Source organism: Cebidichthys violaceus, unplaced genomic scaffold (assembly GCF_023349555.1).
Source record: "Cebidichthys violaceus isolate CVI_PGR_0920_01 unplaced genomic scaffold, fCebVio1.0.p SCAF_40, whole genome shotgun sequence".
NCBI lineage: Eukaryota > Metazoa > Chordata > Actinopteri > Perciformes > Stichaeidae > Cebidichthys > Cebidichthys violaceus.
In genome coordinates this window covers 735,393-750,451 of record NW_027176595.1, presented here as the reverse complement: position 1 = coordinate 750,451, position 15,059 = coordinate 735,393, and the positions used below count along the sequence as shown (strand labels likewise).

Sequence of the window (15,059 nt, the reverse complement as noted above, 5' to 3'; positions counted from 1 at the left end):
GTGAGAGACATCCTAACCAGAGGGAGAGGGGAGAACTTTGTGAGGCTCTTTTTTTTTGTAACACGTTAAATGCTAGATTCCTGAGGAAGTAACAGCTATTTCCTGGTCGGCCAAGCAGCACAAGAAGTGGGTATGATAAGACGAGGAGCCCCCTCCCCCCAACCCCCTTCACCACCACTAATGCCCGAAACACCACCCACTCCACCTCTCCCTTCCTACGGCCCTCCCTCATCCTTCTGACTGGCCCTTCTGGCCTCCGTCTTGTCGGCCCCGCAGCTGTATTTGAATCTTACAGCAGTGAACCACCGGCGCTCAGGATGGACTCCAGACCCCCCAGCCCGCCGCTGCTGCTGCTGCTCCTCACCTGCCTCCTGCACTTGTGTAAGGACCCACTGTTGTGCTGCTTTCCAGGATAAACAATGTTCCTTCAGTTAAACCAAATCTCCAGACTCTCACTTCTGTGTCTCTCTCTCTTTTCCTCCGAACACAGGGCAGAGTGCCAGAGGACAGTCGTGTAAGTACTGCATTGTGTGCATTTGACTCTTGTTAAACATGTGGTCTAAATGACTGTAGTTTCTTCAGAGACAGTTTCAGGTTATCCAGTCCTCGCTGTATTTGAGAAGAAAGCTATTTTTTATATAATAACTGCGAGGTGGGCATTGTATCCTGCTCTCCTGGCCTCCTTGATATTTCAAAGTCTTTCGTGAGATTCATTGAAGATATTTTCAGTTGCTCAGGTGAAGCTGGGTAATCTTTCAAATCAGTTTGAATGAACCTCACAAATTGTGAATAGCTTTCAAACATGTGTTTGAATTTAAATGCTTATTTGTTTTTTTGGGGATAATTTAACATTTTTGGGAAACACACTTCTTGCAGAGAGTTGGATGAATAAATTGATTCGTGTGTCCGATCAATAAACGACAACAGCGCAGCAGGCCATTAGCTTAGCTTAGCATGAAGCCTGGAAAAGCCTGTTGTCATTTCCAGGGCGTCAAACACTGACGCTCTGTGCCCCTCGGCCTCTGATACTGACGCACAGGGCAACCATTAGCGTCTGGATGAGATGCACCGGGCTTTCAAGTGACTCCAATGTAAACACATCCACTTCATTATTAGACACTTTGAGAATGTGTGTGATGATGAACACACCCTGCACTGTGGGTGGAGGTGGAGGCTGATGGGTCAAACAAACACAAGACTGAACACTAACTCATGTCCCAAAGTGTTTGTGACGTGTTTACTTATGTCACGCTGTTGACATCTTACTTAGTTTGCGTAGTTATTTTAAGGCCAACCATGATTTTCCTTAACAGGTTTTGCTACCTGAAGTGTTTTTGTTTGAATTCAGTGCGTTAGCCTACTAGCACCTCTAAAGCTCACTAATAAACTTAAGTCTCAAGCTTTATATTTAGCGTAGAGTGGTTTCAATATTCTCATCTATCTCTAAAACAAATGCCAGTCTGTGTATCACCAAACATGTTGAACTATTCCTTTATAATTGCTGGACCAGTATGTGTTATTTGACCGAATCATTTAAATGTAATGCCTACGGAGCTTTGAATGAACTTTCTCGCTCTACATATGTATTTGCACAGTGTAGCAGTTAGTCTTGTACTGCCTCAGTCACACTCCATCACTGAGCCCACACTAACCGCAGTACTTTGAGGATGTGGACTAAGTGATTGTTGAGGCAGGTTACACACAGTGCTGTTGCTGCAGAGGGAGAGCAGAAGCTGGGATAAATCAACACAGCTCTCCCAGTGGTGGTGGTGGTGTGTGTGTGTGTGTGTGTGTGTGTGTGTGTGTGTGTGTGTGGGGGGGGGGGGGGGGGGGGGGTGTCAGACGCTGTTTGTTGAAGCCCTTTCCTTCCTTCAGCAGCTCCTGCTTTCTGAGCAGCAGACTGGAGGCCAGGGAGTGCCGTCCTTCAGACTTCACCTATTATTATGGAGAGAATAATAGACCCTGACTGGTGGATTGTGTTGCTCGCTCAGTACCTGATGTTGGTTTTTTACACAAACAAGACCATTCTTCCTTTCTCATGCATGTTTGTGTGTCTGTCTGTATGTGTGTGTTTGTGTGTGTGTGTGTGTGTGTGTGTGTGTGTGTGTGTGTGTGTGTGTGTGTGTGTGTGTGTGTGTGTGTGTGTGTGACATTTTGGACCTACAGCGTACACTATAGACACCGTTGACCTTACAATCCTACCCAGCAGCACAGTTCAGAGCGGGACACCGGTGACCCTGCGCTGCCAGGTCCGAGTCAGTCACGACAACATCCCTCACCTGAAACACGCTTTCCAGCTCAGACAGGACGACGTCCCCGTCTACTCCTCCACCACCAAAGAAGACGCGATCACATATGAACTGGACCCGGCCAGGGCAGCTGACTCTGGAAGTTATGAGTGTCGAGTCACAGTCAAGGACAAGAGCAAAGGCAGCTTCAGCAAAAAACTCGACGTCGCAGGTATACATATTGCTACGATAGTTTATTTGTTTTTATTTGATTACATTTGTTTGTTGTTATTGCTCTTGTCTGACAAGATAGTATAACATGAACAAATGAGATAATATAACTGAAATTCTTCCATATATCAGCATGTTTGGGGATGAAAGATCAACATAAACCCGTTGGACAAAACTAGTGGTATTTTTTTTTCTTCTTCAATTGATGAATTATTCACAACACTGTCAGCCATTTTCCACAGCACGACAGATTTAAGACTGACGTTCCGCCTTCTGCAGTATAAGAAAAAACACTTTCAGACTTTCTTGAGTTAAATATCAATCACAGTGAAGATTCTGGCTGCGTTGTTATTTTGTAAAAAAAAAGTTATGCCACAACTCTTAAAATATGCTCTTGGTGTTGTGTTCAAGGAATAGGACATCTGAAAAGGATAAAGAATAAGCAAACTATAGATGCAGTAAAAATAATAATTTCAGTTTTTAATTGTAGAAGATAAGAACCCTGTTTTAAAATCCCCTGCAGCATAACAACAAGGTTAATGGCTAAAACACAAACCCTTGGGAAAAAGGCACTTCAATTGATTGATTCGAGAAAGTTCTGGCAAATACGGAATTTTCACACGTCGTACGCAGGCAGCTCATATATGTGTACTGTTACATCTGAACAAACAGTAATGGCTTTACTTCCTCTCCTCAGGCCTGCAGACCCCCGTTCTGTATTTGAATAAGACTTCACCCTATGAGAGTGAGGAGTTCACAGCCAGCTGCAGTGCTCCGGAAGAGAAAGGATCCCTCACCTTCAGCTTTTACCAGAGATTTAGGGACGGAGACTTGAAGAGGATAAAGCAGACGGCGCGCACTGGGAACTCATCAGAGACCACGCTGGTCCTGAGGAGTGTTGGAGACAGCGTCCTGTACTGTGACTATGAGGTCAATTTGGTTTCTGGGTCCAGACGCTCCAACCGCAGCGACGAGATTCTAGTGATCGTCAAAGGTTATTAGTTCAAGAGCTGATATGTCTCCAAGAAAAGATTGCTTAATGAGGCTTGTGGGATTGACTCTTCCAGCGTTGTGTCTTACAGAACTCTACATTTCCCCGATCATGAACGTGCTGCCCTCGACGGAAGTCTTTGAGGGTGAGGTAATGGAGGTGGTCTGTAAAGTGGTGAATCCACCGAAGAACATTGACGTGTTCCTGACGAGGGACAGGAGGATCCTCAAGAAAGCCCCAGTCGGCCTCAGCCATCGGTTCACTGCGCAAGAAGGCGACTCTGGGAAGCTTGTGTGCAAGGCAGAGTGGGGCAACGTGCAGAAAGAAACAAATAAAACGATCACAGTCAAAGGCAAGGACTGGATAACTTTGTCATAAAGTGTCTAATATCATACGTTTAAAGCCTCTTCTATTTTCATAATTAAAGAGTACTCCACATGTTCATCATATAACTCTTGATTTCTGCTGTCTGCCACTTCAACAGAGCTCTTTTCAAAGCCACAACTGACTGTGAATCCCACAGACATATTTGAGGGGGGCCGCTTCAAACTGACCTGCTCTGTCTCCATCTATGTTCCTGAGAGGATCGGCAATGAAAGCATACAGTTCTCCATCTACAAAGATAACGTCAAGCTCACCAGTGCAGAGACATACGTCGCTGTGGCACAACCTTCTAAAAATGGCAACTACACCTGTAGAGCCCAGGCTCTCAGGCACAACGTTAAAGAGAAAGAAAGCCAAGCAGCTGTTGTCGAAGCAAAAGGCGAGTCATCACATGCGTGAATTTGGGCACGCTGACATGAGCATTTAGCTGCAAGTACGGCCTCATGGAGCTGCTAGCGTGGCCGTCGACTCTTCTTTATCTTTGTCTTGTTCTTTTCTCTTGCAATGACTAAGCGGCTAATTGTCTGATTCCCCAGTTCCTGTTTCCGAACCCATGCTGAGTGTGGTGGGGGGTACGCTGGTGTTGGGAAAGCACTTCCAGCTGCTCTGTCACAGCGACAGTGGCACTCTGCCCATCATCTACACCCTGAACGGCCCTGACAGGCTGGCTAAGACCAGCGTGGTGAGCAAGCCCGGGGAGGCGGCCATCTTTAACTCCTCAGCCATCTACAAGACTTCAGACTTAAATAACTTTCTGTGCCACGCGAGAAACGGTGAAAACAGGCCTCCAATGAGAGGAACAGGGCAACAGCTGCTACGTTCAATCATTATAGGTGTGTTGGATGACGACTCATTGACACAAATTGATGTTAACGTGCTAAAAAAAAAGCTGGTCTAACGTGCATTTAACTCCACGCAGAGCCTGTCTCAAGGCCGGTGTTGATCGTGCAACCCGGCGCGGGGGACGTCTCCGAGGGGCAGGACATGACCCTCGTCTGCTCTGTTCAGAGAGGCACTCTTCCCATCAGCTTCTCCTGGTTCCACGCTGAGACGGAGGGCGCTCTCTTCTCCCAGACCTCCAAGAAACGGGAGGAGTCCTACAGCATCAGCAACGTCAGAGGAGAGCAGAGAGGGAAGTACTACTGCGTGGGCAACAACCCGGCCAACGAAACCAAACAAAGCCTCACCGTCATGATCAGAGGTGTGTTTTCTCTTCAGTTAGCAGCAGAGGTGATGGTCATCGATGCCTACCTTTGTCAGGACCAAGTAGCGTTTCAGAGAGAACGGATGTTTTGTAAAAAAAAGTGAGGACTTTTGTGTGATAAAGTCTAAATGTGTTTTGAGTTCGACAAGTTTCTAATTTATTTTTTAAACATGGAATATAATGAGTTTCACAAGACATGGTAACATTGTGTGGTTGGAAAAAGAAGAATATGAATTTGGTTGTAAAAGCGATTCACCATAAAGGTACACAGATTGTGTTTTGACTCAGCAGTTATAAGAATACTTTCAGACCGACTATACATATTTGAGCCATTATGAGTGTGAAGTATAGACCTTGAGGAAATTATTACATACAAATTATTGGATAAAATAGTAAATAAATACTTGATTAAATGATGGATATATGTATACCCAGAAGTGAAAGGTAAACTGTGTTTGATAATCAAATTATAATATAATTCATACCCATCCCTATATTTCATTTAAATGTATTCTGCAGTGAATATGGCTGGCTGGAAGAAAGGTCTCATCGCTGTTTTTGTCGTCTGCATCCTGCTCATTCTGGCATTGATCCTCATCATGGCCTTAAAAAGACGCCTCCTTCTATTCAAGAGGAAGAGAACTGGCGAGCTGTCAGTGTAAGTAACATTGCTCATGTTCTTACTCAAAATCTGTGTTTAGAAAGTGAAGCAAACTTTAGTAGCAAGAGTAGGTATAGTTGGTGACGCCCCCACAGTTTCCTGTTTTAAAAAGCTGATTGTGTTTTGTGTCCACCTCTTCTCAGGAAGTCAGCCAGCACCAAAACGGAGCGGCTGAGCCTCACCCAGACGGAGGTCAACGACGCTGCCAATGGTAAAGTCTCTTCATGCTGATTGAAATACTGAGCTGCAGATTGTAAGAGCAAAATATGAGTTGGTAAAGTAGTTTTAAAAGGAGTCTGGTGCTATGTTTTGTGTCCTCTCTGTGTAGTCACTCCAGGCATGATTGGAAAGAGTGTTTGGAGTGAACATGTATCAGGCTCGGGTGAGTAGAGTGTAGACGCTTTTTAACTTGTCAACAAATCCCACGAAAAGAACAAAACTAACAATGTGTTAGTCTGTCGCCAATCATTTCTGCCACTGAAGATGTGAATCTTAAAAAAAAGGGAACACCTTTCCCTTTATTATAAAGGATAAGTCATTTCCTGCGACAGCTGGTCTCTGTAGCCTTTAGCAAACGTCACTTGAAGAGGAGTAAATAATGTGTCTGTGGGGGACTATTTTCAGCTGCGGATTTTTACACATTTGGTTCACTAGTGAGTATTTTCAGCTGCAGAGCAATGTGTTTGGGATTAACTCAAGATGTCAGCGTTAATTTGATAAAGGAACACGTCAGCCAGTGCAACAGTGTGACTCATGGGTGTAGTTTTTCATGCTTTTTAGACAACATTTAAGTTTTATCAGACGTTACATATTTGGCACATCGTTGATAAAGTACATAGAATATCACCAGCATTATAGTTTAAATGTTGCCTGTTTGATTTGAAATAATATGAAATGCTATGAAGCTTAACTTCAGCTTGCTACTGGATTGTACTGCAGAGTCTGAGGACCAGAACAGCGTGACCGCTCCAGAAAAGCCACCGGAACCTCAGTACACCGATGTGCAGACCAGACAGGCAGATCCCAACAGAGGTGAGACTGCCTCTGAATTTTATTAGGTTAATCATTTTGAAATGAAAAACACGCTCTTAAATAGTTGTGTTTGTGTTGTTGACAGCTCCGGTGAAAAAGGGCACAGACACGGTGTACAGCGAAGTGCGGAGGTCCAAGCAAGGTACGACTCACATCCTGCTCTTCGCTCAAATCCCACTTACGTTATGCGGTGAGAGAAAATCAGGCCTCTCGCTGACGTTTGAAAAAGAAAAGCGCCAGGAAACAGGATCAGCTCCAACTGTAAACATCTGCATTGTTAGTGAAAGAATGTCCCATTAAAACAGAAGGCCCAGTCGCCAGGTGTCCACTTCCTGCTATCGTCAAAGAGGACTTCCTGTTCTAACAATCAGAGCCAAACAGTGTGTACATCCGTTAAGACTTAGTGAGCAACACTCCATTGTTCCATACTGGTGGGGGAAACTCTCATCCATTGTTCAGTCATTGGCTCCTAATAACTCCTAACGGTTTAAATGTCAGCTGTAGTGACACAAACAATGACGCAGCCGAGTTAGAGGAAAAACACAATATAACATAGCAGGCATGTTTTCTGCTCTATATGCTCTAAGGGGAGACTTGCTCGTAGATAAAGACTCTGTTAGCGCAAACATATTAGCGTGAATGTGTGCGACATGATAAGCTCACAGTTTCCAGGCATGTGAGAGCTGTTCATGGGAGCGCTGACGACAATACGAGCCCTCCTTTAATCCTCAGACTCCTTTTGTTTCCTGAGCTTGTCCTCTGGCTTTGTTTTCGCAGGTGTTCCAGAGCAGGCCGATGCTGTAAGTGGAAACACACACACACACACACACACACACACACACACACAAACACATCACACACACAGTGCATGCACACACTACAAAAAAGGCTGAAACACACTCATGAATCTGTTGTGTCTTTGCTCAGAAAGACCTCGCACAGACAGACATGGTGCAATAAGCAGAAACCCAGTGGAGTCCGTTTTTATTATTTGTAGACAGGTAACTGAAGTGATTTGTAAATTTGTGATAATTTACTAATAATTACATAGGAAGTGTCTTTGCAATTATGTTCAATTGTTACACTTCGATGAATGAATTCCAGTTAACTGGATTCAAGTCAGTTCACAGGAGGTCAACTAAACATTCAAAGATGTGTCTACAGAAACTAGTCCACTCTACTGTTGTTCCCATTGTTCCTGCTAAACATCAGCAGGTTAAAACCACAATGTCGTGAGCGTGTTAGCATGTTGATGTTAGCATTTAGCTCAAAGTGCCACTGTGCCTAAGTGCAGTCTCATGGATAGTGAGTAAATAGTGTTACCCAACACTTTGAGTAAATATGTATTTTTGCTTTGTGTCTCACCAAGTGACAGACAGCTCTGAAACCGTAGCTGTTCAAATATTCTCAATACTATATTTATTTCCGTGCAAGACGAATGACTGCGTTACATTCGATACAGGCATGAATGCCGTGCAGTGATCTTTCAGTCCGCGCCTTTCTTTCAGTGCCTTGTTCCCTCTCAGCAGGGGTCGGTGGAGTACGCACAGCTGAATCATGACACGGATCGCCACAGTGACCACGGTAACCACGGTGACCACATTGTCCAGGATGACTACATAGATGAGATTGACATCGACAGCGTTCACATCGGCACCGATGACCACGGGAAATGAAAACTTGATGCCCAACAAGAATATTTATTCCTTTATTTATCCGGCTGGTTAATGCAGCTGGAGTCTTTAGTCCTGAAAGACCGTAAACAGCTCTTCATGTACTTTTTCTGTATTTGTTTTTGTAACGCTTTGCAAGAAACATCCCACCCTGTAGATTCACTTGCTTTGCCTTTTGAGGGGCAAATAAAAATGTTTTTGTAAAGTGAAGTGTTCCTCTGTCCTTTCTCTGGTTGTTTTCTTGCCCAGACGCACAGAGAGGATGTGAGTTGCAGCCACAGAGGAAAAGACATTCAAGTCAATATCCTTCCACTGGTGTCAGTGGTGACACAATCCAAATAGAAAGAGAGGTCTTTGAAGTGGAGCGGAGTAGTGATACTGCAGCTTCAGTGGCGGGGTTGTGACTGCGTTCATCGACTGTGTGTGAGAGTCTGTGTGTTTGAACCACGAGAAGGACGGACTTCAGGCGGCGCTGCGTGGAAACTTAGTGCCACCTGGCTGTGATCCGCCTCACTGCGAGGACGCCGTTCACCGTGTTGTTCACAGCATCGGTTTCCTTCACAGATATCCGTTTCATGTTCCATTATCTAAGCTTTAATTGAATGATATTACATGAACTTATTCAAGGTCTCCATACACCAGATATGTTCAGCACGCAAATCTCTTGCTAAAACTCCACACAGCAGAGGAGGATCATGTACATTCATAATTGGCATGAACTCTTTAAGACTTTAAGTCACACTTTGAGAACACAATGTAACAACATAATGCGTGTCAGAGTTATATGTCAAAGTGTGTTGGATATGACCGCAGCTACCAGTTACGGACATTGCTTTAACTGTTGATTGAGCCTATAAAATAGGCTGGATTAATAATTAATAGTAAATGGCTGTTGCATTCCCAAAACCCTGGTTGACTTCTTCAATTTGTTGATTTGTCCAACATTATCACTTTACTGGTGTCTTTGTTTTTGCCTTCAAACTGTCTTAAAGGATTCACTGTTGCAGATTCATTTCCTACTGATTGACCAACAGTTAGTGTTGGATCTTCATGAATGCACATTTGGTACGAGCCGATGTCTTTCAGAACCGTCGCTTTATTGCAATGCTAGCAGTTATTTCTTAGTGAGTGCAAAGCATCTAAATAATCTTTCTTCATGTCCTATTTCAGAATGATTCTAAATGATTGTTCTTATTCTTTCATTTGGCTTTAGAAACTGATCTGACCTTTTACAAAGACCTGTGGGCGTTACGAGTCATTGTGACATTTTGCACCTGTCAGCAGGTGAACCGGGGCAAGCGGAGCACATTACAAAGCCGCTGAACCTGGATTCGAGGGCATACGTTGGGTTCACTCAGTACACGGCAACTGCTGTCGACAGTCTGGATTATGAGGATCTGCGTTTTGACAGGAAGCTCTTAGGAACACTGAACAGCAGATGAAATCCGTGTGGGAGTCTGTAACACCTGACACCAGAGCTAACACCGACAGCCTGCCACTGGCTCCCGCGCTTTCATCTCCATTCTTAGCACCGACAAACGTATAGATTGTTCATCTTCATTATCTGCGTGCCTGGGGTTTCCTCTTCCTTCTGTGTGTTTTGTGCCGGCTCACAGAACTGTCTGATCTCTCCTCCTCACCCACCTCTGAGCTTTGTTCACCGCTGCAGTTGTGCTTCACAGAGTGTGTGCACAATATGTGACGGCGGGCTGTGCTACAATATTTCCAGGGTTTGCACCATTCCCTCGGGCCTCCCGAAGCTCTCACATGCACAATGATATGTGTGCTGCTTGGCCTCTGCGGTGTCCTCCGAGGCCTCGATGAATGGATACGACTTCAGATCCGTGCCAAAATGAAAACAAGGCTGCTACTGCCGCGTCTCGGTCGACTCATGGTTAATTAATCACATTATTTAAGCGGTTGGCCTTGACAGGAGGGAACAGCATATTCTGGGCCACACAGGAACTGATACTATGGGACAGGAGAGTAACATATATGGTATCAAAGTTGTTAGAAAAGAAGTATATAGCTTAAGCTTGCTTTGGTTTTATTTTTGGATGAATTTGACCAAAATACAAAAGCACAAAGCCATACAACACCTGTTTTAACCACAGAATATGGTTCAAACCAGCGTGTTTGCGACAGCCACAAACCCGTGTGTGAGGCTGTCTGGAGAGCAGAGGGTGCTCTGAGTGCACACTCGTCTCAGACACCGAACACTTTGCCCAAGGATGGTGCTGTTCTGCCTACAGATCATAACTGTCAGGAGTGAAGATGGTGGATTTACTGCTGTTCCCAAAGCTACAATGAGTGAGGTCATGTGACCTGACACACCTTTAGGGTTCCTGTTACAAGCAGACACCCACTGCCGGAGTAACTCTGTCACACGATCGGTGCTTATGGGGCCGGTTGTGTGGCAACTAAGGAAGGCGGCTTGGTTTTGGACATGTGGTCAGGGTGCTAGAAGGGTCTTAAAGGCCCAGCAGAGTCCAGCGTCTCCTCTTTATTGCTGCACGTACGCTGTCCGTGTCTCCGCCAAGTAACCCGATCCAGCGCCTTCTGTATCTGGAGCACAACTCCTGAACTGCCATTGGCCGCTGTACTAAAATTAGCATATTGACCCCTGTGAAATGCATTCTGGGAATATCCTGCCTTTGACTTGGCCTTATGGGGCCAGGGCTGTCTGCAGATGCAGCAATGAGGTCATCGCGTAGACCTCATCTCTCCTGCTCCTGCAGACGTTTATGTTACAGAGTTGTTCTTAGCCACCGTGTAATTATCCTAACTTTATCTGGTTTTATATTTAACAGTATCATCATGAGTTTATTTAATTCCTGAAATGATTTTTCTTTCATGCATTGTAATTTGCACATACGTACTACTTTTGTATTAATCCGTTCTTGTAATCAAGGTGCAGTTAGAGTAATAGGAGCAAAGGCAGCAGTATATCTCACATTACTGTGTGTATGTATGTGTTCATGAAGATTAGCCATATCATGTATTACCAACTTTGCAGGACAGTTTGTGATTTCATCACATAGATTCAAAGCAAAGACATGTAAATAAAATGACTATCTGCATCAACTGAAGTCTGGTTGTGCAGCATTACTTCTTAATTCCCTAATAACTGTAGCGGCAGAAAAAGAACAAATGAAGGAGACAAAAGAGTTGAGACGTGTTCAATTCAATGTTTTATTACAGGCATGTTTTATTCATATTCAATGGGTGTATTTGAGGAATGGTTATAAGTCAAACTGGTAATCATTGTTTCTAATCTTCACGATTTATTAGAGAATATTTGCTTTAAACTGTGAAATGGTCGATGCATTATGCAAACTACGACCTCCATTCAATGTTAAGCCTTCCAAATAACTTTCAATAAAATTAATTGGGACTCCACAGAGATATTTATCAAAAGGCTGGTATTTCATGGCTCATTTGTCTTCCTACATACCACTCACTGGTCGGAGGCTCATTAAAGAGTCGTGCTGGGATGTTAGAGATGAGTGCCTGCAGTGGTGCACAGTCTGTGTCTGGAACCTATTAAATAGTACATTGATATAACCGAAGAACAGTAATTATTCATGCAAGTTATATAAGTCAGGTGTTTGTATAATGCTGCATTTGACAGTTTTCTGGTGGGAAAATGGAGCCAGTAAAGATCAAATCAGTGAAGCTTTGAAGCTGGTGTCACTTCGGGCGTCCCGACACTTTGTCACATTTTGTCTTCTTGTCATTGACAAGCAGCCACATGTCACCGTGCTGTAGACTGCAAAGGCAGCTCAGGCTGGCCATTATCTCAAATACTCTTTTGTCCTTCATATGCTGAGTAAAGGTTAGATTTAGTAAGTCCACCTGCTCCGTGTCCTCCGTCTTTAATTGCTTGAGCTCTACAGATCCAGGACATTAATTCGTCATAACCTTGTGCAACCCGCTCAGAGCAGCGCTGCAGCGAGGATTCACGTCCTCTTCTTCATTGACCGCCGGCTGAAACACTCGATTGTGCAATCGAGCATCAACACATTAAGCACACGTATGCACAACTTCTGACCTCTGACCTCCTTTTTCAGAGATGCGGGGCTTCGGCTGAGGTAACCCAATCCTCACACAAACAGTCAGCCTCGGTGCTTCTCCCACTCCCCTCTGTGCTAAGTCTGAGTCCGAGTGCTCTCACTGAGTCCCGGACAGCTGCTGCGTCTGTTTACTGCCTTTGCCTCTTTGCAGGGCGGCGCTCCCCAATGCTCGGCTAATGTCAGCAGCAGTGTCTCCCAACGGGGACGCTCCCCCCCACCCATGTCCGCTGGATGGATTATCATTTTTCTAAACGGTCTATAAAAACTTTGAACCTTCTCATGGGACTGTTTATTCAAAGCCCTACTGGAAGCCTTTTTTTAATTCTGGGTTCGGTGGGTCACTGGAAGATATTTGAGCATAAAGTGTTTATGAGGGGATATGTGCAGTCGAGAGGTGCACGGGTTCAAACGCTCCGCCCTCTCTTATGCCAACATTTAGACACGGCCTGAGCAGTTCTTCTTCTCTTGGAACAAAAAACAAATTTACACTTACCCAGAGTTCATTCACCCCCAGCAGTCTGCACCTGTTATCTACATGATAGCTACGATATTAATGATTTAAAACATTTTTTTATACACCTACATTTGACCTCAGACCCGGATGAATTGAACAGAGGTTTATGTTTTATTTGAGATCATGTACATAGAATTTAATTCAATGATATCTAGCTGCTGTCTGATGTGACCACAGCTCTCCAGGGGAACAGAAACAAGTCTGTAAAGCCACTTTCCCACTGGACGAAAAAAAAACACTTGCGTCCATCTGATTCAGCGGGTAATTACGTGGCTGTCCTGAATAAAACTGACTTTAAGCTTTAATGGATCTCTAAAGTCTTAAACACTAAAACTAAATCTTAATCTGGGAGCAAAGGCCAAAAAAGGTTTGAACATGAGGTGTTAAAAATATATCTATTCATTCAGTTTAGTAATGAATCTGGAGCAATTCCCGTGGAAACTATGTGCTCATGACTCTGGGGGTTCAACAGGTTAACAGTCTCGAGGCATGGGAACCATGAGGGTCACGCCATGTATTTTAGGACCAGGAGGCAGTTGGACTGTATCAACAGCAAACGGCTCAGTTTACTTTTGGTTCTAATGTGCTCATCCTTTTGTGAATTCACTTCATGCCAACTGATCTTGTAGTCTACATGCGCGCGAGGCTCCACTGAGAACATATTGCGTTTGCTGTGTTAGCTGCTCTTTCATTTACATGACAACACAAATATTAGAGGAAGAATTGATTTGTTTTTCTCAAATACACTATCTTAGAGTCCCTGGTGTCTGTTAGGTTATTTGTTTCCCTCCAAGATGATATTAAAAAGTAATGCTTCTTATATACGAAGCATTATTATTGATTTGTGCTCAAACAGTACATACTGTAACCTTAATATATTCATTTTGTTGTATCAGTTGGAAGTTAAACTATATAAGCCACCTGGTGTAACTTCAGTATGCTGACTTTGCAATTGTAATAAACAGAAGGCGATGAATATGAAGAACTTCCAGCTGCATCTAATACTTATAATATTGATTTCCATTTCTTCCATGAGGGTGGGAAGTTGAACAGATATCCATGATCTTCTATTAAAGATCTGTTACAGATCTGATTGTTGTGATGTCTAATAGCTATTCTGGTTTTAAATGTTGAGTCCTTCCTTCCTGCCGCCGTCAGACTGCACAACCGACACTGCTTCCAATACACCACACATACCAAATCACTCATTCATTCATTCGTGTGCAATATCAGTATCAATACCAATGTATTTAATTTATGTGCAATATTTACACTTCATACTTCCTACCTCACATATGTATCCAACCACTCAAACTTTTTTTTTTTTTTTGTGATTTATTATTGCCTTTACTGTTTGACTTTTTATTGTACTTGCTTTGTTTTTGTTGTTTTGTTCTCTACTAATATCTCTTGTTGCACATTTCACTTTTTGCTGCTGTAATCCTGCAATTTCCCCGCTTAGGGACTAATAAAGGATTATCTTATTTTATATGATATATACTATTGTATTAACTTCTCAAACGCTAGTTTCAAGTCTTCTTCAATACAGCATGATGTTTATTTAGTAAATTATGGTCCCATTTCAGGAGTCAGTTGTTCATTTTTTAAGCTTTGTTCATTTTGTTTCAGGCATCTAGCCAAAATTAGCATCCCAATTGATATCACACTTCATGTAAATCAAGGATGCACCTTGTTAACCGAGCTATAGCTGCTAGTGCTGGTAACTCAGCATTTGCTGTGTTATCTTTCCCTGCCGGGCCTCGCTCCTCACCAGCTCCACCCTCTCTTCCAAATATGATCACTTCTGGCTACGAAGAATAAGACGGTGACGGCCAAAATACAAAATGGTGACGACCACAATGCCAAACTCAAATTCATTTAGATTCCAGACCCTTTTTGACATCTGAGAAAATGGGACCAGAACCAGTGATGTTCTTGTGAAGGTCTGAGTTTTCTAGACACCGTGTGCTTCACTTCTATTTAAAATCCCTGATAAGAGTCCCAGCAAAGCTGTGAAGCTACAGTTTGTTTAAGCATCCGATTATTCAAATGTATGACTTGTGATACA

At 43.6% G+C, this 15,059-nt stretch overlaps 1 protein-coding gene across 2 annotated transcripts; it reads left to right on the top strand.

The window, feature by feature from the left end:
* The first annotated feature begins 277 nt into the window (after positions 1 to 277).
* On the top strand, positions 278 to 8,614 carry pecam1a (platelet and endothelial cell adhesion molecule 1a). Of its 2 annotated transcripts, none has more exons than XM_068728003.1 (15): positions 278 to 381; positions 491 to 514; positions 2,167 to 2,460; positions 3,157 to 3,453; positions 3,542 to 3,802; positions 3,935 to 4,213; positions 4,371 to 4,667; positions 4,754 to 5,035; positions 5,558 to 5,696; positions 5,843 to 5,910; positions 6,028 to 6,081; positions 6,639 to 6,731; positions 6,817 to 6,873; positions 7,509 to 7,531; positions 8,261 to 8,614. In XM_068728003.1, exons 1-15 carry the CDS (start codon positions 318 to 320, stop codon positions 8,405 to 8,407), a joined length of 2,379 nt encoding a protein of 792 aa, XP_068584104.1. In that variant the 5' UTR covers positions 278 to 317; the 3' UTR covers positions 8,408 to 8,614. The 2 variants fall into 2 exon arrangements, with proteins under 2 accessions (XP_068584104.1, XP_068584103.1); XM_068728002.1 differs by having other exon boundaries at positions 8,258 to 8,614.
* The last annotated feature ends 6,445 nt before the right edge of the window (positions 8,615 to 15,059 follow it).